Here is a 26,697-nt window from a genome sequence, read left to right on the forward strand (position 1 = left end):
TTTAACTTCAGTTCATGTTAGAGAGATAAAAAGACTGAACAGTTTAATTAAAGTGGCTTTAAAAAAAAAAGGGTATGTGCTTCTTGATTAATGCTCTGGAGATTTTACAAAGAGAAGAGTGAAGGTTTTTCTCCGGTTTCTGTGTCAGGAGAGCCGAGTCCAGTAAGGACAGCTGGACTTGGCAGGGGCGGGGTAAGGGAGGAGGTTGCCCATCTCCATCCTCGGGAGAAGCATCCCCTTGCTGGTGGTGCCTGGAGCCCAGTGGGCAGACACCCAGGGCAGTGTGTACCACAGCCTGGGCCCCACCGGCTGGCAAAATACAGAGCTGTGCAGGGGAGAGTGGTGGAGGCTTCCTGAGCCGGGCACAGATGCCATCCCAGCACCGCGGTGGGGGTGGGGTGGGTTGAGGACCAGAGTACAGGGAACTTCCTACAGTGAGAAAGACTTCAAAAGAGGCAAGAAGACGGTTGTGCTTTGTTTAACCAGCCATCCAGATGTGAGAAACCCTCTGTACTTCACCATCATTCCGACCAGTCTTCGGCTTGTAACTATCACTGTTACGAATTGTACACACCGATGGTGTAACCCTGGCCCCCAGGAGCTGCATCCTGTTCCGTCCGGGTATGGGCCACTTGTCGGACACAAAGTGGGTGTGCTATGAACTCGCTCCCCTACGGGCAAAGGGACAGAGGTTTACGGTGACAGAGAGCCAGGATCCAGGAGGGCACAAGGGTAAGAGCCCCGGTTTTGCACCTCAGTCTCCTTCTTCATGTGTCCAAAATGCCAGAGAACATTTTAGGGGCAGTAGGGAGGCATCTTCTGTCCCCCGCTCCGCCTCCCTCATTCCTACCGGCCTCCTCTTCCCTTTTCTCTTTTTCGAGATTGGGTCTTGCTATGTAGCCCAGGCTGGAAGGGAACAATCCTGCCTGAAGCTCCAAGTCAGGAAGCGGGCAGGTAACTAGCCGAACCCGGTGCAGCACGTGGATCCGAAGGGCTCGGCCTGGGGGTGGGGGGTAGGGGGTGGGGTGGGCACGTGGTGCCACCGTTCCCACTGGGCTGGCCGGCTGGCCGGGCAGGCTCCAAGATGGCCTCATCCGGAGTCCCCCGGAAAGCCTTGGGGGGCGTCAGGAAAGGTTCTGGAGAGACCTGGAAGGAGTCAGGAGAGACTAGGAAGGGGTCGGCAGAGACTAAAAAGGGGTCGGCAGAGACTAAAAAGGGGTCGGCAGAGACTAAAAAGGGGTCGGCAGAGACTAATAAGGGGTCGGCAGAGGCTAAAAAGGGGTCGGCAGAGACTAGGAGGAGTTCTGCAAATAGCGGGAAAATTACTGATGAGGTAACAGGAGAGGTCCGGAAGAGCTCCGATGAGGCCAGGAGGGGTTCTGCTGATGTCAAGAAAAAGAAGAAGAAGAAGAATCCTAAGCGGAAGGAGTCTCCTGAGCTCAAGAACTTGAATTTTGTTGAGGACAGTTGGCGGAAGGTGTCTCTTGAGGGCAGGAAATTGGATTTCGACAAGTACAGCAGGGTTTTGATCGATAACAGGAGACTTTCGGTAGACACCAAGAGGGGTTCAGTCGATAGCAAGAGAGATTCGGTTGATAGCAAGAGGGGTTCAGTCGATAGCAAGAGAGATTCGGTTGATAGCAAGAGGGGTTCAGTCGATAGCAAGAGAGATTCGGTTGATAGCAAGAGGGGTTCAGTCGATAGCAAGAGGGGTTTGGTGGATAGCAAGAGGTTTTCCATCGATAGCAAGAGGGGTTTGGTGGATAGCAAGAGGTTTTCCATCGATAGCAAGAGGGGTTTGGTGGATAGCAAATGGGATCCGGTTGATAGCAAGACTTGGTTTTCCTTCGATAGCAAGAGGGGTTCGGCCGATAGCAAATGGGGTTCGGTTGATAGCAAGAGGTTTTCCATCGATAGCAAAAGGGGTTCGGTCGACAGTAGGAGGAGCTCTGGCGCCAATACGCAGGATTCCAGCGACGACAGAAGGAGTTCAGGCGATGACGGAGAAGTTTCGATCTCCAATTTTGCCAGAGCACAACACAGCAAAATGCCGTGGACCACCCTGATGAAAGCGCTGGGTCGTTTCAAGCTGTCCCTCCCAGATATCCGTCGGTATTATAATCTGTCCTCCCACGACCCCTTGGCCTTAGACAAGGATCTTCGGCCACGTGACAAGCACCGCAAGGCAACAGTGAAGAAGTTCTGGGGCAACCAGCAGCCCCTCTCTAAGGTCAGAACCACCCACCCACCAGTGTCAGAGGACCCAGGTGGCCTCTGCTCTGTAGCCTCTGGAGAAGGCAGAGAGAGGGGCAGTAGCCTGTGCTGCCCCTGGAGGGCATTAGTGATGTCTGATGCCCCCTGATGCCTGGTAACCAGTGCCTTAACCTCTACATTCCCAGCCCCACGCGCCCTTTGACATTCCGGGGAGCCCCTGCAACTGTGTATGACTTTATCCACCTCCACCTTCCTGGGCAGAGAGCAAAACCCCGTCTCCTCCTCTCCATCCTTTTGTGCTCCCTCAATTCAACATCCAGAATCCTGACACGGCCCTACTCCATGATTCTTAGCCGTGGGAGGAACAGGGTAAGGGGGTGAGCCGTTTTCATCCGACCTCCCCATCTCTGCTTTTCAGCTTTATTGTTCGTGTATCATATAGTCTAAGTGAGCAAGGTGCACATTGAACAATGCCTTTTATTTATTTTTTTTAATTTTCATATTGTGTAGCCGTCACAAGCCGCAGACATTTCAGTCATACCTTCTGCCCACCAAAAAAAAAAAAAAAAAAAAAAAAAAAGTTACCAATCATCAGTCATTTCTTGTTTTCTTCTCGCTCACCCTAGGCAGCTACCATTCCTACGTTCTGATTTGCCATTCTAGAGAGTAATAGAATATTGTGTGTTCGAGGCTGAGAGGAGCCTTCTTTCCCTTACCGCCACTCTTTCAAGGCTCATACACACTGAGCATCTATCAGTACCTTTTAAAAAAAGAATTATTTACTTTATGTATATAAGTCCACTGTAGCTGTCTGCAGACACACCAGAAGAGGGCATCAGATCCCATTACAGATGGTTGTGAGCCACCATGTGGTTGCTAGAAATTGAACTCAGAACCTCTGGAAGATTGGTCAGTGCTCTTAACCACTGAGCCTTCTCTCCAGCCTCCATATGTGTCTATATTAATGTCTACATTTGTGTGTGTGTGTGTGTGTGTGTGTGTGTGTGTGTGTGTCAGTTTATAGATAGTTCCGAACTTTGCAAGAAACATTCATTCATTCTTTCTTCCTTTTATGTGCATTGATGTTTTTGGCCTGTAGGTATGCCTGTGTGAGGTTGTTGGATCCTTTGGGACTGGAGCAGTCAGTACTCTTGTCCTGAAACTCACTGTGTAGACCAGGCTAGCCTCAAACTCACAGAAAGCTGCCTGCTTCTTCCCTAGTGCTAGGACTAAAGATGTGCGCCACTCCATCCAGCATAAGAACTCTCTGTATTTTTTTTCTTTTTGGTTTTATTTATTTATTTCATGTATGTGAGTACACAGTAGCTGTCTTGAGACACATCAGAAGAGAGCATTAGATCCCATTACAGATGGTTGTGAGCCACCATGTGGCTGCTGGGAATTGAACTCAGGACCCCTGGAAGAGCAGTCGGTGCTCTTAACCACTGAGCCATCTCTCCAACCCTAGTCCCCATTTTTAACTTTGTAAAGAAATGCTAAACTACTTTTCTGAAGTGGCTACATATTTTTACCTTCCCACCAGAACACATCTGAATGCTGAGATCTCAGTCTCAGAAAGAGTAAACAGGATACCCAGGTCCTCTATCTGCTCTGTGTTTGATTGAGAATCTTTAAGAGACCTTTCCTCCAAGAATAAGGTGGAGAAAGCTTCCTGGTTTCAGCCTAGAGTCTACACACACACACACACACACACACACACACACACACACACACACACGGCACACCTTCCAAATGTGTGGATATGTCATGTGCCACTTCCCCATACACACAAAGAAAACAATATAATTAAATAAAATTTGTATTTCATCATGCATTCTCAATGCATGCTCCATATCAGATTTTATTTTATTTTATTTTTTTGAGACAGGGTTTCTCTGTGTAGCCCTGGCTGTCCTGGAACTTGCTCTGTAGACCAAGTTGGCCTCAAACTCACAGAGATCCCCCTGCCTCTGCCTCCCAAGTGCTGCCACCATGCCTGGCCAGGTATGTAACTTTTTAGTGTTATCCTTTGCAGCACAATGTTTTTAATTAAATTAAATTCAATTTTTTTTTTTTTTTTTTGGAGATAGGATCTCATTATGTATCCTTGAATGATGTGGAACTCTCTGTGTAAGAACCATGCTGGTCTTGAACTCTGCCTCTGCCTCCTGAGTGCTGCAATTAAAGGTGTGCTCCCTGGGTCTAGAGAGTTGGCTTAGCATTTAAGAGCTTGTGTCGTTCTTCTTGAGGACCCAGGTTCAAATCCCAGCACCTCTGTCAGGCGGCTCCCACTGCCTGTGAATCCAGCTCCTGAAAACAGAAGCCTGCATATACATTTGAATTCTTTCCCTTCTGAAGCTCTTAAACCTGGTCCTTCAGCTTCCCCGCCATCTTCCTCAGGTAAGCCCTGGCCCTCCAATCCTAAAGTCCCGCCTTTGTCTCCCTGCCCAGCCATTGGCTGTCGGCAACTTCATTTGCCAATCAGAATCAGCTCGGGGTAGGGACCAGCGTCTCACGTGCCAGTGTTAAACCATAACACTGGTGACTTGGGTCCTCTGTCTCTCCAAACACGGAGTCTCTCAGGAAGGCAACAGTAGCAGCAGCCTTGGCTCATCTGTGAAGGATGTCCCCGTCTGTCCACCCCTCTAGGATGGCGAGTCACGGCATCCCGTTCATAGGCGATTTAGAGGCTTCCTTGGGAAGTGTTTGGAAGTTCCTTTGCAACGGGCGGAAATGGGGTCCTGGCGCTGGTTTCTCCGCGCCAGGGAGCTTGTTTGAAATGCAGAGGGCGCTGTGCTCTGCCGCAAACCTCTTCTGATCACGGGTGATCAGAGAGATTCTTCTCCAAGTAGAAATAGCCTCACCGACAAAACAGCTCTAGAAAGTGAGCCGGCACCTCGGTCACGCCCCTGGCTGTCCTCCATCCGTGTTCTCCCTCACGGTGACTCTTCCAATTTTACTTTTTTTGGTGCAGGGTTTCAAGACCTGCCGTCATCTTCCCGTCGTTTCCCCCTTGCTGAAAAGACAGGCACATGTGATTTTAGCTGGCAGCAATCTGTTCTCGCTGTTGTCTTTTGGTGTCAGATATCAGACGATCTGACGAGCAAGAGCGGGGAGATTTACACCTTTGCTTTCCTCTGAGCCTTAGAGTTTCAATAGTCAACATTTAAGTTTTTGATCCCTTTTGACTTCGTTACTATATGTGGTAGGAAGTATGTTTATTTTCTTGTGTGTTAAGTAACTAGTTTTCCCAGAAAATGTGCTTAAAAAGGTTATTCTCGTCTCTTTGCGTGTGCATGTGCTAGCATTCCTGTGTATATGTGTGTGCGAATGGGCGTGTGTGTGTGTGTACGTGTGCGTGTATATGTGTGTGTGTGTGTATACCACAAATCAACATTAAGTGTCATTCCTCATACCCCATCTATCTTGGATTTAAAAAAAAAAAGATGTACTTATTAATTATGTATGTGTACACCGTAGCTGTCTTCAGACACACCAGAAGAGGGCACCAGATCTCATTACAGATGGTCGTGAGCCACCATGTGGTTGCTGGGATTTGAACTCAGGACCTCTGGAAGAGCAGTCAGTGCTCTAACCGCTGAGCCATCCCTCCAGCCCCACCCTGGATTTTTGTTGTTGTTGTTGTTGTTGATTATTGTTCATGTGTGGAGAAAGGGTATGTACATATGAATGAGAGGAGACAACTTTTGGGGAGTGGGTTCTCTTTCCACCTTGTGGGTCCTGGTGATTGGGTTCAGGATGTCAGGCTCACACTGGGTTCAATTCTGGCCTCAGCCCTTGCTTGGGCGTTTGTTGTTTGTTTACAATATAAGGTTTCTCTGTGTAGCCCTGTCTGTCCTGGAACTTACTCTGTAGACCAGGCTGGCCTCGAACTCACAGAGATCTGCCTGCCTCTGCCTCCCCAGTGCTGAGTGCTGGGATTAAACAATCCAGCCTACCTGGGTGTTTTTGTTTGGCGTTGAGACAAACTCTCTCGCTGGGACCCCGGGCTCACTAGCTCACCGGTTAGGCCGGGCTGGGTGGCCAGCCAGCCCGGGGTTTCACTGCCTACCTCCTCAGTGCAGGGGTTGATTACAGGGTAATACCACTTGCTGCGGGTTGGGGGAAGTCTGGAAGTTAGAGAACGTTAATTTGGGGGGGGGGATCTTCCTCCACCGCGTGGATCCTAGGGACCGAACTCATGTCACTAGACTTGGCGGCAAACACCTTCACCCACTGAGCCATCTCGCCCATTGGTGAATTTTCTTCTTGAATTCTCACAAAAGCGTTAAGAGCACTTTGTCAGCTCGACTGCTCAGTGGTTAGGAGCATGCGCTGTTCTTCCGAGAGGACCTGGATTCCTTTCCCAGCACCCATGTTGGACGGCCCACAGCCACTTGTAACACTACATCCAGGGTATCCAATGTCCTCTTCTGTCCTCCCAGCGCACCGAACACCCACGGCACACGCACTCACACGCCCATGAATAAAAGTGTAAAGTACACGTAAGTAGGCTGGGTGTGGTGCCGCGCGCCTTTAATCCCAGCACTCAGGAGGCGGTGGGGGGCAGAGCTCTGTGAGTTCCAGACTAAAAGCACATAGAGAAAGATAAGCTTGTCACTTTCTACAAAGAATTCATTACGATCCTGGAATCCAGAGAGGTGGCGTTGAACTTGTGGGTCTTTTGGAGGGTCTCTGCAATTTTGGCAGAATTACATCTGTTCATCTGCGAACACGGGATGCCGGTCCTTTCATGGAGGCCTTTCATTTCTTTCAACAGCGTTTTATTCTTTCCAAGGTATACGACAACCCATCATTTTTTTTTTCCGTGGCTGGGATGTTTTTCCTTAATTATTTTCTCACGTCACGTGTTGATACACACTGCTCAGTTTTGCATGTCGTCCTTGCGGTCAGCGACATCGTTAAACGGGTTGTATCCATCTCTTTGTTTAGATCCCGTATAAAATTCTGAACGGGCACGACCACATCGTGAGTTCCTGCCACTTTTGCATGAACGACACGCGGTTCCTCAGTAGCTCCTATGACTGCACAGTGAAGCTGTGGGTAGGTGGCCAGACGACATCGCGTGCACTTAGGCTCCTCTTCTGGAGAATCCCCCAGCACCGAGTTCTTACTTCCTGGGGTTTGCCAAGGATTCTGAGCAAGTGCAAGATAAAGGAGCCCACTCCGGTGCCAAGTCCTCAGAAAAAGCTTAGGGACAGCCAGCCTGTGGCTCTGGACACAGTGTGGGTGCTCAGGCTAAAGTCCTCAGCGTTGGGGAGGGGGTCCTGGTTGTTCCTGGTCTCTACTTGAGTCACGGAGCTGTATCTTATTTATTTCAGACATATTTATTTATGCGCATGGGTAGTTTGCCTGCATATTGCATGTGTGCAGTTCCTACAGAGGCCACAAGGGGGCATCAGATTTCTTCCTGGAACTGGAGTTACAGATGGTTGTGAACCACCTTGTGGGTACTGGAAATTAAACCTAAAACCTCTGGAAGAACAGCCAGTGCCTTTAGCTGCTGAGCCATCATCTCCCCGGTCCCAATCTTAATTTTTTGTATTATTATTATTTTTTTAATCTTTGAGGCAAGGTTTTACTAATGTAACCCAGGTTGGCTTTGAACTCACAATCCTCCTGCCTCAGCCTTCCACAGGAATTACAAGCCTATGCCATTACACCCTTAGGCAGACTGTTATTTCTCTGGGTCCCCTTTGCATACTGATCTTGTATAGTACAGGTGTGTTTGTGTGTGTGTGTGTGTGTGTGTGTGTGTGTGTGTGAGAGAGAGAGAGAGAGAGAGAGAGAGAAACACAGAGAGAGAAACACACAGAGAGAGAAACACACAGAGAGAGAGAAACAGATGTAAGCTTGTCTAATGTGGTTGCTGGGATTTGAACTCAGGTCCTCTGGAAGAACAGTCAGTGCTCTTAACCACTGAGCCATCTCTCTAGTCCCATATATAATCCTTATTGGACATAAGCACACTGAATTCCCGCCACTTCTGTGAGATCCAGGCCTTGGTCATTCCCAGAGGACAAATGGGAGCCAAGTCTGGGTTCCACCCCAGGGAGATGGAGCAGAGAGGCAGATCTGAGATAGATCAGTGCCCGGCTGTGTAGTGGCAGAGAAACCAGGAACAGAGTGTAGAGAGGCAGCCTCCACTCTGTTTGTAGGATTGGGTGTTCGTGCCCAGCAGGCTCTGACAGGCAGCGTCTATGGCAGTGTTGACAGAGAGGAAGGAGTAGGGTTGGAGGGTGACATTGGCCAGCAAGGACTTGGCTGAAGATGACCGTGGGCTGAGGCCACACGGGAGGATGCTCGGTCCTGGGGGTTTCCGCTGTCTTCTGGTTTGAGTTGAAAAGCAGCAGGGTGAAAGATAGACAAGGGTGCTCCAGGTTCTGCCATGGAAAACTGGACGGAGTAGAGCCCTGATCCTACAAATGACCCCAGAGAAGCATCTTGTCATATGTGGGTACCAAGGCACAGAGCGATCAGGTCAGAGGATTTGGGATTATCCCCCGTCAGCCCAGACCCTATACTGGGAACCCAGTGTGACCCTGGGTAGTTTATCCACCTCTTGAGGTCCTCTGAACTGCGGCAGCCTCAGAGGAGCAGCTGTATGGTGGGGCTGCGCCAAGCTTTGCCTCAGCCACCTCCAACCCCCGTGGATCCCCCACACCTCCCTCCACTGCTGCCTGTGGACACATTTGCGTTCAGAGGTCAGGATTTCACTGCAGGGACCCATAAAGCCTTTTCTATCTCTAGTAGTCACCAGGGGTTCCCAAGCAAGGGGGCAGCTAACTGTCAAAGTGTGCTGTTCATTTGAAGAATTCATGGGGTGTGTCTGGGTTGAAAGGTTGTGTCTGCTTGCTATTACACATTACAAAATCACACACACACACACACACACACACACTACACTTAAACAATTGGGACCACACAGAAATACAGAAGATATAACTATCACAAATTTCATCTCCCACCCATTGTCACCCTCCCTGATTTTTATTAGGGTCCATTAGAGTCTTTCTTTGCTTCCTTCAAAGTCTGGCTAGTATTCCGTTGGGGCTAGCTCAGGGCAGAAGACTTGTCTATAGAGCAAGAGTATATACTTGAGTATAGAGCAAGGCTCCATACTCAACACGAAAAGAAAACAAAACTTAAAACGTCCTACAAAACTAATCAAAACCCGATCAGTATTTAACCCTTCAAACTCGAACCTCACAGGCGCTTGCATAAGCTCAAAAACCTGCTCGGAGCTGCTCCTTCCCCTGGCTGCTGTTCCTTCCTTTGGCCACATGGGGTCACTATTGAATTTGCAATCGCTTCATTCTCTGCCCAGACTTTGAGGCCCAGTAGCTTCCAGTCTAATACGCAGGATGGTGTGGGGGTGTTAGGGCGTGTTGTTTCCCGTTAGAGCAGTGTTTCTTACCCTTCCTAATGCTGTGACCATTTAACCCAGTTCCTTATGTTTTGATGAGCCATAAAATTATTTCATGGCTACTTCATAACTAATTTTGCTCCTATTAGGAGTTTTCCCACTGATTTTAGGCGGTCCCTGTGAAAGGGTTGTTAGGACCTCCCTGCCCGGGGGGGTCTCGACCCACAGGTTAAGAAACAGCGCTCTAGGGGCACCGTGCCAACCAAGTCAGAGAGACTTGATCCCGGGTGGCCCAACACCAGTCTGAGTGTGCCCGGCCCTGCTGAATTCCATGTGGGGACCTCCCAGCTGCCTCCTGGGATTTCCTGAATGGGACTGTGTGCCTCAGGGGACAGGCACAGGGAGCTGGGTGTGTGAAGTGCAGCATTCGCAACCGGCCTGGAGCTACCTATAAAGGCCACTGGTAGGTGAATCTAGAGAATAGTCCTTTGCCATCTTAGGAGAGTCTCCAACACCCCCTGCAGGCCCGCCCCTCCCCCACCCCCAATAAAGACAGCTAATTACGCCTTTACAGCCTATGTAAACTGCCTTCCTGGAATTCAGGTGCAGGCTAGGTAGAGTGTTCCTGGGACAGATCTTCCTTCTTCAGGCTTCCCGGCTTGGTACACCTTTCTGGTAGACAACACTTTATGCGGATTGCTGTAGGCTATATGCTGTAAGTGGTGAGCCCCAAGCTCTCCAAGAGAAGCTTGGCAAACACCTGGCTTCCTTTGGACTTGGCCCCCCAGCACCTTATATCTGGTGTCCTTCCGCTGTCCCCTTTGCTGTAGGGAACCTGAGTGCAGGAACGTTTTGCTTGCACGTTCACGCTCGGACCTTGCACGTGCCCGGTGGCTGCAGAGGCCGGAAGAGGAAAGTCAGATCCCCACGGAACTGGATTTTTCTGTTGGTTGTTATCCGCCACACGGGTGCTGGGGACTGACCTGGGTCCTCTGAGAAGGCAGCCTTAACCGCTGAGCCATCTCTCCTGCTCTATATAATCCTTTAATTATGTTAAAAAGAATTTGCACCGTGTGTATGTGGAAGTCAGAGGCCAACTTTCTGGGGTGGGTTCTCTCCTCCCCACCCTGTAGGTCCCGGGGACTGAACTCATGTCATCAGGCTTGGTTGCAAGCGCCTTTACCCACTGAGCCGGCTCACTGACTCGTATGCTTATATAAGCCTTTAACCACATATCTGGTTATTTCCTTCAGAGGTGCCCCTCGGAGTATAATCTCAGGGCCGAAGGGTGTGGAATTGTATTTAAAGGATGTTCTTGAGGGACGGTGATAGATTCTGAGAAACCTCTTTGGCCAGTAAAAAATGAGAAAACAACCGTGAGTCCACCCACAGCGAGCCCAGGGTCCGTCTGTGCCTGTGGTACTGTGAGGGGGATTTCCTGAGGAGGCTGTGGAGGATGGAGTGTTCCTCCTGCTTGGGATGTTGGAAAGCCCCGGAACTTTGCTGTAGGCAAGCTAGAAACTACTGCTGACCAGAATTCATGACTTCGTACGTCAACATTGACCACTGTCTCTTCTCTCTCCCATTGATTTGAGGATGCTGAAGACGGAACTGTGGTTTGGGACTTTGAGCCACGCCCCAAAGCTCCTGTCTTAGAGTGCAGTATCACCGCTGACAACAGAAGGTGACCTCTGCTCTGTTTTACACTGGTTGGGGACAGTCAGAGTCAGCAGGCAAGGCCTCCAGACCTGGATACAGGCTTTTGTTTGTTTGTTTAAGAAACTATACAACCACATTCCCCTGTATGGTCCTCAGTGTTTTCCATGCTGCTCTGAGAATCAAGGAGTCTTAACAATGTAACAACAATCTGAACATTTAAAATGTTTAAAATAGAATGCTTACTGTAGTTAAGAACCTAGTCTGAATTTTCTTTTATTCCTTCCTTCCTTCTTCTTCTCCTCTTCTTCCTCTTTCTCCTCTCCTTTCTTGTCCTCCTCCTCCTGGTTCTCCTCTCCACCCTTCTCCCCGCCTCCTCCTCTGATTCTTGTTTGAGACTGAGACTCTATAGAGCAGCCAGGCCAGCAACGCATTATGCAGCCCAAACTTGCAGCAGTCCTCCTGTCTCAGCTCCTCCAGGGGCTGAGATGACAGACTGTGCCAGGAGACTTTGCTTGGCTTTTCCTCACCAGGTGTCTTTTCTGTGGTCACACAAGGCCGGTGGCAGCAGCATCTGAGCTCAGCTCACTGTTGCCGTAAAGAAACAACGAGGACCAAAAGCAAGTTGGGGAGGAAAGGGTTTCCTTGACTTCTGCTCCCACAGCACATTCATCACCAAAGGCAGGAACTCAAGCAGGGCAGGAACCTGGAGGCAGGAGCCGATGCAGAGGCCATGGAGGGATGCTGCCTACTGGCTTGCTCGCTATGGCTTGCTCAGCTTACTCTCTTATAGAACCCAGAAACTCCTACTGCCTAATCTTATGGAAGCATTTTCTCAACTAAGGTTTCCTCCTTTTAGACAACTCTATCTGTGTCAAGTTGACATACCCACCACCCCACACTCCCCCTCCCCCAAAGTTTACTGGAGAAATGGCTCCTAAGTTAAGACCTAAGTTCAATTCCCAACACCCACATCAGGTGTCTCCCAACCTCCTGCAAATCCAGCTCTGAGGGACTGAACTCACATACACATAATGTAAAATGACAAAAGTAACTTTTTAAATGGGCTCCTTGACCCTGAGCAGAGGCTCTCAAAGAACAATGCAAGTTAAAGGCAAGTGTGGGGTTCAGGGCATCATGGGGATTTTTTAAAAATATATATAAGAGGAAAACCTTTGCCACATGCTACATGAGCAGGCAAAGGAACATACAGTAGTTACAAGTTTTGTCACCAGGACAAATCCTGTCCAGTGTCAGGGAAGAAAGACTTGTTCTGGCTCACGATTCTATGGGTCACACAATGTTTCTCAGCTGTGGCAGTGCATGATGTCACAGCGGGAGGGTGCAGGGTCTCGGCAGCCTGGAAGCAGGGCCACAGGAGTACTCCAGGGACAAGATCTGCCCCTTACCCCATGTCTGTAACCCATCCCCCACCATAGTCTCCACCATTGATCAACACCATCGAAGTGTGAGTCCATCAGTGGATTAAGCATGGATAAAAACAGACCCTCAGCAAGGCCCCTCTGCCTCGCTACCAGCTGGAGACTCCTGGAAGGTGATCCCTCAAACTCAAAACACAGCAGGACATTCACACACACACACATCTAAATGTAGGAGAGCATTTCAGCAGGCCATCCAAGAAAGCATTTTCCTGCACAAAGACTGATAAGGCACGATCAGAGTGGGGAATGGGGTGCTCTTTATGTGTTACAAAGACAAACTGGAAAGAACATTTCTATCCATCCATCCATCTATCATGTATGTATGTATGTATGTATGTATGTATGTATGTATGTATGATCTATCTATCTATCTATCCATCCATCCATCCATCCATCCATCCATCTATCTATCTATCTATCTATCTATCTAATCTATCCATCCATCTATCCATCTATCATGTATGTATGTATGTATGTATGTATGTATCATCTATCTATCTATCTATCTATCTATCTATCTATCTATCTATCTATCTAATGTATTCATCCACCTATCTATCCATCCATCCATCCATCTATCTATCATGTATGTATATATGTATCATCTATCTATCTATCTATCTATCTATCTATCTAATCTATTCATCCATCCATCCATCCACCTATCTATCTATCTATCTTCTATCTATCTATCTATCTATCTATCTATCTATCTATCTATCTATCTATCTGTCATCTATCTATCTATCTATCTATCATCTATTTAGCTATCTATCTTCATTTTCTTTTAAATAATGTACTTGTTGGTAATGTACATGGTGGTGCGTGCCTTTAATTCCAGCACTTGGGAGGCAGAGGCAGGTGGATCTCTGTGAGTTTGAGACTAGTCTGGCCTACAAAGCAAGTCCAGGACAGGCAGGGCTACACAGAGAAACCCTGTCTCAAAAAACAAACAAACAAACCTCAAAAACTCTCTATGTAGAGTTTTTGTTTTGCTTGTTTATATTTTATGTGTACTAGTGATTTGCCTGCACATATGTAAGGGAACTACATGTATGCACTGCCTATGGATGCCAGAAGGGAGTGATAGATCTCCTGACATTGGAGTTAGAGATGTTGTTAACCTCCGTGTGGGTGTTGGGAACTGAGCCAGGGTCCTTGGGAAGAGTAGCCAGTGCTCCTAACCACGGACCCATCTCTTTAGCCCCTGAAATTATATTTTTTATAACCTTAAATATAGAAGACTATCTTGGAGTGTCTGAAGGGTAAAAAGGGTAATGATGCTGGACGGTCTGTGTACTGTTTTCAGTGGGGATACACAAATCTCCAGGGTCTATGGAAAGATCAGTCTTGGTCCAAAGTTATCAAAAGGAGAAAGACTCCTCATAGAAAACCACAGGTTCTAGCGAATATTTTTAAGATGCAATGTGTGTTTGGTTTCTTCCAGGGTAGTGGCGTCATCTTATGATAAAACGGTGAGGGCTTGGGACGTGGAGACAGGTCAGCTTCTGGTATGTATGCCCTGGCCCTGTGAGGGTATCAGAGAGTCCAGGACCATGATGGGGCTTTGGTGGCTTTGGGATGTACCTGGGATTGGGGACAATGACAGAAGCCCCAGGTCTTCCAGGAAGAGCATAGACTCACTTGTGGGGAGACGGCATTGATGGAAGGTCAGTGTTGGGCAAGAGAGGCTTCCACACCAGGCAGGTCAGGGGCTGCTCTCAGAACCACAGGAAGAGGCTGAAAGCAAGTTGGCCATACATCCCAGGTTCCCCAGTGAGCCACTTGGACTTGGGACCTGATGAGGTAGGACATGGGCTGAGGCCATAGAGCAAAAGCTACGAGGCCAATGAGCCAAATCTGTAGGCCTTTCTTAGTCTCTTGTCTCTGTGTCCCAACAGTCCTGGGAACTTTCTTTTGCCGTTTCCAATCCTGGCCAGTGTTAGTGCTGCTCAGGGGTCCTCTGGCACCTCCTGTCCCAACCCTTGCGACCCCTCCCCCCACCACCTAACTTTTGCTACTTTCTCTTAGCCAGTCTTTGTCCCCTTCCTCTCCTCTTCTTTCCTTAAAAACAGCCTTTCTAGCAGGGAGGTGGTGGTGCACACATTTAATCCCAGCACTCAGGAGGCAGAGGCAGGTGGACCTCTGTGAGTTGGAGGACAGCCTGGTCTACGGAGTGAGATCCTACCTCCTAAAAACAAAAGGAAAATAACAAAACTGAATGGACACCTTTCTAAGCTCGTGCTGTGGGGGTATACACCTATAATCTCAGTAAAGGAAGGCTAAAACAGGAACCCATTTCAAGACTAACCTGGGCTACGCAGTGACACCCTCCGGAGAGATGGCTCAGCAGCTTAGAACACTTGTTGCTTGGGCAGAGGATCCAGTCATTACACTCACTGTAAACATTTTAAGGATAATTCATAGATCAATATGTTGGCCTGTCTGTCCTGTGTAATTTGCTTATGAACACAAGTGTTTTTTTTTTTTGTTTTTGTTTTTGTTTTTTTTTTGTTGTTGTTGTTTTGTTTTGTCTTTCTCTGTAGCCCAGGTTAGCCTGGAACCCTTGGTCTTTCTGCCTCAACCTTCCAGGGGCTGGAATTACAGGACACACAACCACAGCTGACTTTTGTCACTTACTAATAAGTGTCGCTGGGCTTCACAGCATGGACAGTAAGGGCTGCTGTCTAGTGAGTGTGTGTGTGTGTGTGTGTGTGTTTGTATGTGTGTGTATGTTTGTATGTGTGTGTGTTTGTATGTGTGTGTTTGTATGTGTGTGTGTTTGTATGTGTGTGTTGTATGTATGTGTGTGTGTTTGTATATATGTGTGTGTGTGTTTGTTTGTATGTGTGTGTGTTTGTATATATGTGTGTGTTTGTATGTGTGTGTGTGTTTGTATGTGTGTGTTTGTATGTATGTGTGTATGTTTGTATGTGTGTGTGTGTTTGTATGTGTGTGTTTGTATGTATGTGTGTGTGTTTGTATATATGTGTGTGTTTGTATGTGTGTGTGTGTGTTTGTATGTGTGTGTTTGTATGTGTGTGTTGTACGTATGTGTGTGTGTTTGTATATATGTGTGTGTTTGTATATGTGTGTGTTTGTATGTGTGTGTACCCACACACATGCCATGGCATGAATATGGAAATCAGAGGAGAGCTTGTGGAAGTCAGTTCTCTCCTCCCAACACGTAGGTTTTGAGAAGAGAATTCAGATTTTCCAGTTTGTAAAGTTTTACCCATGGGGCCATTGCAGCTGCCCAGCTGATGGAGCTGATGCTAAGTGAAGTTTGTGTGTATTTGTTACTGTTGGTTTTTAAAACTTCTGTCTCTGTGTCTCTGTGTTTCTCTGTCTCTGTCTCTCTGTCTCTGTGTCTCTCTGTCTCTCTGTCTCTGTCTCTCTGTCTCTCTATGTCTCTCTGTCTCCGTCTCCCTCTGATTCCCTCTCTCTCTCTCTGTGTGTGTGTACAAAGCGTCTCTCCTGAAGTCAGAGGAAAACCTTGGATGTCTGCCCTTATATTCCATCATGTTTGACACAGGGTTGGTTGATCCCTCTCTCTCTCCTTCTGCCTCTCTGTCCCTGTCTCTCTCTGCATATACCAGGCTAGCTGCTCTCAAGCTTCTGGGGATACCCTGTCCCTGCCTCCCATCTTTCCACGGGAGAGCTGGGATTGCAGACAGATGCTCCCCCTTCTGACTTTTCCATGGATTCTAGGCCATTCAGACTCTGGTCCTCATGTTTCAAGGCACATCCTTTTATACTGAGCCATCTCCCTAGCTCTGCACACACACACACACACACACACACACACACACACACACACACTCACACACACATATAGCTGACTTTATGTGTAGGCACATGTACCTTAATGTATACATGTGTACCCTATGAGTGTAGGTACCCCAAAAGGCCAGAGGAGGCTGTCATATCTCCTGGAGCTGGAGTTATAGAAAATTGTGAGCTGCTTGACATGGGTGTTGGGAACTGAGCCTCAGTCCCCTGTAAGAGCAATGGGTGTGCCTAACCACAGTCCCACAGTCCTGCACACACACACACACACACACACACACACACACACACACACACACACACACAGTCTTGGGTTTGCTATCTTTTCATGGTATATAGCCAGATTTCATTGCTAAGGTAAGCAGCGTAAGAACACGAAGTTTAAATCTTTCCAGAAAGCTGTGCCAATCCACAGCGTTGGCACTGAAGCAGGAGGCAATGTCTTCCATCCCCGCATGCCAGGGATCAAACTCAAAAGAATTAGCCAATGCTGTAGGTAACAGATGACACTTCCGTTGGATTATCCCTAACTTGGAACATCTTTTTTCCAAATGTTTCTTTTTTCCTGTTGTCATTCCCCTGCTGCAGTCTCTGGCTAGCATTTCTATTTCAAGCCCCTTCTTCCCTTCCTTTTTTTTTTTCTCCAGTCCTTTTATTTATTTCTGTTGCACAAGTCACCAGTGACCATGGCCAGCATTAGGGATGGCTTAGTGACTGAGGACTGCCTGACAAATAGCTCCAAACCTTGCTTGCCTTAAACAGCCAACGTTTTTTATTTCGGGTGGTTCTGGCTCCAGTTTCTTTCTTAAGTCACAGTGACAATGTCATTTGGAGCAATAGTTGTGCTAGGGCCCCCCACTGGGCCGGAAGGATCTCGTTCCAAGATGGCTCACTCCCACAGTGGTTGGCAGGAGGTCTCTGTTCATATCCTTGTGGGTCCCCAGAGTCACACGGAGCTGTGTGTGTGTGTGTAGAACATGACAGTTAACTCTCATGCCGTATGTGTTCCAAGAAAGGACAAAGAACAAGCAATAGTTATCCTCCCCTCCCTCCCTCCCTCCCCCTCCCTCTCTCTCATTGAGATTCAGTATCTCTCTGAGATTCAGGTTGGCTTTGAACTCAGAATCCTCCTGCCTTGGGCTGCCATGTGCTGGGATCACAGGCATGCAGCACCATGTCTAACTTCTTTTTTTTCTTTTTTTCTTTTTTTCTTTCTTTCTTTCTTTCTTTCTTTCTTTCTTTCTTTCTTTCTTTCTTTTTTTCTGGATGCTGGGTATTTAACCCAGGGACCCAAGATGCTAAACTAAACACATACTATACCACTGAACTACTTCAATATCATAATCATAGCTCTACAGTGCTCTGGTCTCTCTCTCTCCCTCCCTCCCTCCCTCCCTCCCTCCCTCCGTCCCCCCCCCCTCTCTCGCTCTTTTCATGTTCCTCTCTCCCTCCCTTTGTTCCTCTCTCCCACCCTGTCCTTCCCTTTCCCCCCGCCTCGATTTCCCTCCCTCCTGGTCTCTTTTGAGGTAGGCTCTCACTTGTAACCCAGGTTAGCTTTGAACTCGCCACCCTCCCGCGTCAGCCTCCCAAGTGTCTGGATTAGAAATGTGCTCTGCCGCGCCCAACATCAATGGCTGCTTTCCTGATGTGGTGCTGCGCCACCCCTTCTGCCACACTCTAGCTGCCAGAAGCGAGCTCTGGGTCCGGCCACACTTCATAAGGGGAGAGCTAGGCTAGGCTCAGTCTGTTGGAAGGGGTCTGAGGGAGCACTTGAAGCTGGAGTCTGCTAAGCAGGTACACTGTCCTCTTTGGGCCCTGCCTCGTTCCAGTGGAAAGTCAGGCACGACACCTTCGTAGTGTGCTGTAAATTCTCTCCCAACGGGAAGTACGTGCTGGCAGCTTTGGATGTGGATCGAGGGATCTACCTGATGGATCCAGATAACATCACCACCGCGATCCATATAAAAGGTGAGGTTGCCAGGCTCCCCACGCGCGCGCGCGCGGCAGCAATGCCTGACCACTTGATCGATAGGGACCTTCAATTGGTTTCTACGGTGAGACTTGTCAGGGTCAGGGCCACATCGTGAGCCCCCTGGGCTACTGCAAGCCAGGAACTGCAACACATGTACAGTGGAGGCAGGAGGATGAGGTGTTCAAAATGATTTTTCTCTCTCCAGCTTCAATGACTGCTTTCCTAATGTGGTGGGTGCCACACGATCCCTTCTGCTACACTCTAGCTGTCAGAAGTAAGCTCTGGATCTGGCCACATTTAATAAGGGGATGGCTAGGCTCAGTCCATCCGAAGGGATCTGAGGCTGCACCTTAAAGCCCCTCACTAGAGAATTCCAGGCACGGGCGCTACCACTGAGTCACACCCTCAGACTCTCACTGGAGGATTCTAGGCAGGTGATCTACCACTGAGCCACGCCCCCAGCCCCTCATTGGGGGATTCTAGGCATCTGCTCTATGACTGAGCCATGCCCCCAGCCCAGAGGTATTAATAGTGCATTGCTAGATGAGTGTGTGTGTGTGTGTGTGTGTGTGTGTGTGTTTCCCATCTCTTTGGCATTTAGTATACCACTTCTCCGCACTTTGCACCTTCCTTTAATGGATCACGTCCTATTCTCTTATCCTTCATTTTCCGGAGTCCTAGTTACATACCCTCTTCTTCACACTCTATACCATCTCCAGGAGTGCACCCTTGATGACCTAGAGCTTCCTTCCAGCCAGGAACGACTGTGCGCTCCTCTTGTGGCTCTTGGCACGAAGCAGGTCACAGCCTGCCCGGGTGTATCTCTCCCCTCGAACTGCATGTGGCCAGGCAGCTGGGCTGAAAGCCTGGCTCATAGCAGACATGCAGGAAATGCATGTGCGGGTAGACTGTCCCCTGGGAAAACTGGGATTGTCCCCATTGCATCACCAGGTGGTAGGGTCCCCCAAGGCTTTCCCTTGAAGTCACTTGTCACTTTGCTTGTTTGTAGATCATCACCAAAGGTCCATCACTTCATGCTGCTTTGACCCTGACAGCCAGAAGGTGGCTTCTGTCTCCATGGACAGGTGTATCAAGATCTGGGACATCACAGCCCGAACCACGATGTTTACCATACCCAAGTGAGGAGAGTCCTGAGTGGGGGTGGGGGGCAGTGGGGTTTGGTTTGGGTAGCAGCATCCTGCAGCAGGAGGTAGGAGAGGTATCTTTCTTCCTTCCCTCCTGGATTCCACATAGAAGTCAGTGTCCCAGTGGAGGTGTCTCCAAGGGTGTCCCTGGAAGCCAGAGAGAAGCCACCAGTGTAGATTATAGGCTGGGCCAGGCAGGGTCTCAGTTGCATTCATTTCAATGTGAGCTCTTAGCAGCAAACAAACATACCCAGAGCCTCCATTAAAAAAAAAAAAAAAAAAAAAAAAAAAAAAAAAAAAAAAAGTTCAGGGCTTTTGATCCTGGTGCTTAGGTCACAAAGGCAGGGGGATCTCCGTGAGTCTCAGTCTGGTCTACAGAGTAAGCTCTGGGACAGCTAGGGCTACATAGCAAGGCCCCTGTCTCAAAACAACAAGAGCAGTAAGTATAAATAAATCACTAGCTCAGCCAGGCACGGTGGCACACGTCGAAGGGGCAGCACTGGAGTCGGGGACTCGGAGGACTGAAAGCCAGAGGCCTGTCTGGGTTACATAGTAAGACTCTTGTCTTAAAATAAATGGCTGCAAAACCAGAAAGCTCTCTGGATCCAGGTGACCCTTGCTGGCAGCCACTGTCTTACGGTGGACACACCCGTCACATGTCACCTGTCACCCTGCCTATCCTGCTCAGTTCCTCCCTCCTGTGAGCAGGGACCTCAGTTTTCTCTCCTTTGAAATGGGCAGAGCAGCTGTCTGGACGAGGTGGTGGGAAGACAGTCCTTAGAGTGATGTTTAGGGGGACTCTGATGTAGGAGGTCGTGCCCCCATCCCACTACCCCTTAGAGCTGCTCTGTGCAGGAACAGAGGGGACGAGGTAGCAGGCTGCTGAATACAGGCGGTGGGTGGAAGCCCTGACCCAGCCTAATGGTGCCAGCAGTGTTTGAAGTTGGTTGAAAAGTGTGCCAGGAAACAGCTTTTCGCAATGGACAAATGGACAGGTGAGGCTCTCAGAGTTAGAGCCTCAGAGTACAGGTCCTGGGGTGTGACCTCTGGGGTCACATAAGAGGCTACACTTTGTCTCACGCTGTGCTGTTGATGTAGTTACATTCTGAGGGACAAAAGCAGATGGCCTTCTCTCTCTCTCTCTCTCTCTCTCTCTAATGTATAGATAAAACAGCATCAAGTTTTAAAGGTGTAAGAGAAGATACAGTACAGTGGAAACATCTCGGGTCTTGTAGATACTCAGTTTCCCTCCCCAACAGTAACGGCCTCTTTCCCTTCCTGCCTGCCCGTGACACTGTACTATCCGCCCATGTGAAGTAAGTCTAGAGACCACTGATATGGCTCAGCTGCTGGAGGGGCTTGCCGCCAAGACTGGCAACTTGAGTTCAATCCCCAGGCCACATGTGATAGAAAGAGCAGATTGACTCTCCCAAGTTGAACTCTGTGTTCACACGCACTCCCACACACAAACACACGTGCAGAATAGATAATACATGCAGCAAAAAAAAAATTAATAATAATAAAAAGTAAAAAGGAACCAAGTAGTTTGGGCAAGAGGCAAGATGACATTTTCATTATTTATGACGAAATGCACGCACCATAAAATCTGACCATTACTTTTCAGTGCACAGTTCACTGGATTAATCACATCCATGGTATTTTGCAACCTTCGCTATCGATTTCCAAAACGTTTCGCCACACCAAAGGGAAAGGAACGGCATCCATTAAGCAACGGCTTCCCGCTTCCTGAAGCCCCTGGGAGCCTTATTCCAGTTTCTGCCTCTATGAATTTGCTTAGTTTAGATATTTCTATAAATGAATATCATACTTGTCCTCAAGTGACTTGACTATTTTCTACTTGAAATTATGTTCAAGAATCCTGTTGTAGCGCATAGCAGAACTTCGTTTCTTTTCATAACTGCATAGTACTCCAGTACATATAAATACATACAGACACGTATGAATACATATATACATACATATATTGATATACATATATACCATGCTTTATTTATTGGTCTGTTGGTGAGAACTTGCTTTATTTTTGTGCATCTGTCTGAGTCCCTGTTTGTTTGAAAGATTTATTTATTATGCAGTGTTCTGCCTGCACATGTGCCTGCTGGCCAGTAGAGGGCATCAGATCCCATTACAGATGGTCGTGAGCCACCATGTGGTTGCTGGGAATTGAACTCAGGACCTCTGGAAGAGCAGCTAGTGCTCTTAACCACTGAGCCATCTCTCCAACCCTGAGTCCCTGTTTTTAATTCTTCTGATAAATGACCAGAGTGACAATGGTGGGCCAGATGGCAGCACTATGCTTATGGTTAGCTTTATTTCTTTTTCATTTTAATTTTTAAAAAAATACTTATTATTGTATGTTAGTGGATGGTTGGTTTGCATGCATGTCGGTACGCTACGTGTGTGTAGTGCCTGTGGAGGCAACAGAGGTTGTCATGGCCTGTGGAACTGGGGTTACAAACAGTTGTGAGCTACCACCAATATATGTGTGTGTGTGTATACATACATACATACATACATACATACATATATATATGCACACACATATATATATATACATATATATAATTTTTTATTTTTATGTATATTGGTGTTTTGCTTGCATGTCTGTCTGTTTGAGTTGTCAGGAGCCCTGAAACTGGAGTGACAGACAGGTGTGAGCTGCCACGTGGGTGCTGGGAACTGAACTCAGGACCTCTGGAAGAGCAGCCGGTGCTGAGCTGTCTCTCCAGCCCCAAGAGCAATAAATTCTTAAGAAATCTCATCTGTAGTGGTACACACTGGTAATCCCAGCACCTGGGAAGCATAGGCACCAGCCTGGTCTCTACGGAGAGTCCCAGGACAGCCTGGGATACGCAGCGAGATCATGTAGAAAGAATTGTCCTCTGATGATGCCCTGTTTTATATCTGGCTGGGTGCAGAAATCTTCCTTTCAATTTTTCTCTTTTCTTTCTTTTCTTTCTTTTTTAACATGACTGTGTTATCCCAGCTTGGCCTCGAGAGAGTGAGGCTCATTCCAGGCAACTCTGTCTGGACCTTGGCACAAAGTGATCAGAGGAATGATAGCCACGCCCACATAGGTGACCCCGCCTCCTCTCCACCCAGGGTCCTGTCAGGAGTGTTCTGGGGTCTCCCTGAAATGGCACGCTAGCAGGCACCCCACCTGTGTTTCAGGGCGCACACCAATGCCATCTCAGACTGCTGCTTCACCTTTAGCGGTCACTTCTTGTGTACCAGCTCCTGGGACAAAAACATCAAAATCTGGAACGTCCACACGGGGGAGTTTCGAAACCGCGGAGCCTGCGTGACTCTGATGAAGGGCCACGAGGGCTGTGTGAGTTCCTGCTGCATTGCCAGAGACAGTGAGTGAGCCTGTGCGAGGACCCCCTCCCTCCGTCCCCCTCCCCTTCTCCTTTGTGCACTGCATCCTGAGTGTCTGGATCCCAAATGTGTCCCACCGTGAAGCCACATCCAATGTCATTTAACCACCACAAATGCTGGAAGACAGAATCTGTGTGAACTTTCCTGGCTGCAGACAAGAGGTGATTCTAGCAGGGAGGGTGATGTCCCACCCACCCCCTCGTGCGCCAAGCCAAGAGGGGAATTCGTGGACACGTGCTTCATGCTTTCCAGAGGCTGGAAATTCAGCTCAATGCAGCTTAAAACGACAAAAACAAAACAAAACAAAACAAAAAAAAAACAACTTTTTTTTTTGTATGTGTAAAACATTTACCAGGGTTGCTTTAAAAGGGTGCTTCTCAAAGTGTGGTCTTTAAAGCATTTGCTTGAAGTACAGTTTTCTTAGTATCACACAAGACCAACGAGATTCGACTTTTTGGAAGGGGCTGCAAGATTCTATGTCTTAGTAAGCTCCACCAGGTGCACGAGAACCCACTACCTTCACGGAAATGCTCTCCAATGTCTGCAGTCCTGCAAAACTTTTCATTCCGAATACCGAACCTCCTGAAGGATGCTTATAACCCATTTCCGACACGCTCTTGCACACCCGAGTCAGCATTCCTCCTCCAGCAAAGCCACAGCGTCCAGCCTCCTCGAGGAAGAATGGCCTACTGAGCTTCCAAGCCGGTCTGGTTCTGGCCACTCACCATCCTCGAGGAAAAGGGAAATTTCTGCCTGATGATGTCAGCACCAAGCTCCAGGGACAGCTCCCATTGGCTCACACCTCTCTCTGAGCTGGTCGTACATCGGTGGATGAAAGGCTGTGATAGGCCGGGATTGGGTGACTTTTCTGCCTCTAGAGTTAGAGGTGGGAGTTGGTACCCTTTATAACCAGAGGGAAGTTAGGGTACTGCTGCCAAGTGAAGTGAAGGAGAAGGCCCTTCCTCAGTAATGAAGGTGCGGCTAGGGCCGTTTGAAGGAAGCAACTGTTCAAGAGCCAAATATATGCATGCACATGCGCGCTCGAGTGTGTGTGTGTGTGCGCGCGCACACACACACCCACCATTGTACTGAAAAGTGGGCTTGCCTTGTATATGTGTGAGAGATGCAGGGGTTCCTCAGCCATTACGCACATGATCAGTATCCCATCTTAAGAACGGCTAAGGGCTTTCTAATACCTTTCCTGATCCAGAAAGCAGGCTCTCTCATTTATATTTGACTGTTTATTTGCAGAGGCCATGCTAACCTTCTTGGCATCTTTGCGACTTTAGTACATGTAGCTGAGTGTGGTGTGCACACAGAGGGAGGGGCAAGTGGATCTTTTGTGAGTTTGGGGCCAGCCTAGCAAAGGAGGGGTCCAACAGAGAGACTTGCTTCCAAAACAGAACAATTTACTTAGTGTCACTGTATATGTGTGTGTGTGTGTGTGTGTGTATACACATGTGTGCATATGGTGCCTATGAAGGCCAGAGATATCAGATCCTCTGGAGCTGGAGTTACAGGCAGTTGTAAGCCACCTGACATGGGTGCCGAGAACTGAACCCAGGTCCTCTCCAAGAGCAGTGTGCATTCTCAGCCAGTGAACCATCTTCTCCAGCTCCATACTCACGCACCTTTGTCGATATTTTTTACTGTTTAAACTGTTAACCAAAGGGCTGGAGAGACGGCTCAGCGGTTAAGAGCACCGGCTGCTCTTCCAGAGGTCCTGAGTTCAAGTCCCAGCAACATGGTGGCTCACAACCATCTGTAATGGGATCTGATGCCCTCTTCTGGTGTGTCTGAAGACAGCTACAGTGCACTCACATACATAAAAAGAAATAAATCTTTAAAGGACCAGAAAAATAAATAAACTGTTAAAGAACCACAGAGGTGACATGCTGCTAAATTGCCTCTAAGGACAGGGTCACTGTGCATTAAAAAGGCCACCTCACAAACGAGGTCACCGAGACCTGAGATGCAGTGATACTGGCCAAGTTCTACGCTGGTACTCAATAGAAACAGCGTATTGACTGATTCATTGATGAACACACTGTGACTAAAGACTTGGGTTGTTGGCTTCTTTGTTTGTTCTTTTTCCATTTTTCAGGCGCCTGTGTGTGCCTAAGATTATATCAGGGATCACCCTCCACTACTCTCTTGTCTCAATTATCGAGACAGGGTCTCTCAATCAAACCCAGAGCTCACAGATCGGGTTAGTCTGGCTAACCAGATTCTTCAAGGGGCAATGTCCAGTTTTCATCTTCGGGGGGGGGGGAGGGCTGGGATTTCGAGTGGGCTAACCCACTCACCAAGAACTTATGTAGGTTTCTGGGGATCTGAATCCCAGTCTTCAGGTTTCTGTGGAAAGTGTTTCAAACACTGAGCCACCTCTCTGGATCCCTGGTTTTTTTGTTTGTTTGTTTCTTTACCTCCTTTTTTTTTTTTTTTTTCCTTGGGTTTTGGGTTGTCCTTTGGCACTGAGTGCAGGATGTACACACACACACACACACACACACACACACACACACACACACACACACACGTAATAATTAACAAAACAAAATAAGGCCTGCTCTGTAGCCCATGTTGGCCTCAGCCTTACGATCCAGCTGCCTCCATCCCTTAAGTACCGGAATTATAAGCATTCAACACCATGTCCAGTGTGAGCTCAGACTGGCAGGAACTTGACCCTACACCGCCTCTAGGAGCCGTGTGGGGCTGATCTGTTGACGACATAATTATATGGGACAGAACTACCCAGAGTAACAAAGGAAGGGTTCTAGCTGATTGGGCTATGACGTGGAAAACTTAAGGGTTCTTTGGAAAGTCAGTTGTGGTGGATGGTGTTTTGCTGGGGCAGACACAGGTGAAAGGCTAAGGCAGACACATGAAGAAATGCTTCACTGAAGCAGACCCAGGAGAGAGGATGTTCTGCTAAAGCAAGCACGTAAAAGGACATGCGACGAAGGAGTCTTTGCTAACGACACACATGTTTTGGTCCGCCTTACACTATGTAGCTGAGCTGCATTTTTCGGGACTCCATAGAGAGAAAACACACCAACATAGCTCTGGTGGTGTGCTGCGGTTTCTTGCTGCTTCCAACTGACAGAGTGATGTCAGCTGAGACAGACACACGTGTTGAGGCGAAACCCGTGGAGGACACATGACCTTGGGAGAGAGTATAAAAAGGACTCGGTGGTCAGTGATGGGGGCTGAGCTAGGCTTGCTTATAGTGTCTGCACGGCACTCGTGAGTCTCTCTGAGAGAGACACAGCTGGGAACTTCTCCTGGTGTCCCTCCTGGTGCCAAGGCTGTGGCCACTGCTGATGATGTGTGTTTGATACTGCGACTCTACCAAACTGTACTGCTGGCCTGTCTGTGAAGTGTTCGTGAGCAGATGGAGCTGCTGCTGCTGACCCGTGACTTAAACGGCTGATTGCCAGACAACACAGATGGGAGCTGCTCCAAAGAGCCTTTCTAAATGGGTCCACCCCGCCCCCCATCCTTTCTTTCCCACTACCTCTGGTGGGTGGCGGGCTAAAAGGGAGGTTAAAGCGTTTAAGAACCACCGTTAAAAGTAGACTTTGAGGAAAAAAAAATTAAAGTCACAGGGCATCATTGAGCCACACCAGGAAGGTGTCCCCAATGTCTTTGGCATAAGCCTGGCAGTATCTCAAAGGTGTCACCTTCACCCTT

The 26,697-nt window shown here is 48.3% G+C and overlaps 1 protein-coding gene across 1 annotated transcript in view; it reads left to right on the forward strand.

Moving 5' to 3' along the window:
• Positions 1-1,084: 1,084 nt before the first annotated feature.
• The window catches only part of WDR88 (WD repeat domain 88), a gene marked incomplete at both ends in the record, with an annotated part of 58,270 nt that continues 32,657 nt past the window's right edge, over positions 1,085-26,697 (forward strand). Inside the window, 8 exons of the mRNA XM_080908211.1 lie at positions 1,085-1,801; positions 1,973-2,230; positions 7,168-7,278; positions 11,197-11,285; positions 14,147-14,210; positions 18,318-18,456; positions 19,470-19,599; positions 22,798-22,985. Of these exons, the coding sequence (XP_080764337.1) occupies positions 1,085-1,801; positions 1,973-2,230; positions 7,168-7,278; positions 11,197-11,285; positions 14,147-14,210; positions 18,318-18,456; positions 19,470-19,599; positions 22,798-22,985 (1,696 nt within the window). The remainder of the gene's footprint in view (positions 1,802-1,972; positions 2,231-7,167; positions 7,279-11,196; positions 11,286-14,146; positions 14,211-18,317; positions 18,457-19,469; positions 19,600-22,797; positions 22,986-26,697) is intronic.

Source organism: Micromys minutus, assembly GCF_963924665.1.
Source record: "Micromys minutus genome assembly, chromosome: 32".
Taxonomy (NCBI): domain Eukaryota; kingdom Metazoa; phylum Chordata; class Mammalia; order Rodentia; family Muridae; genus Micromys; species Micromys minutus.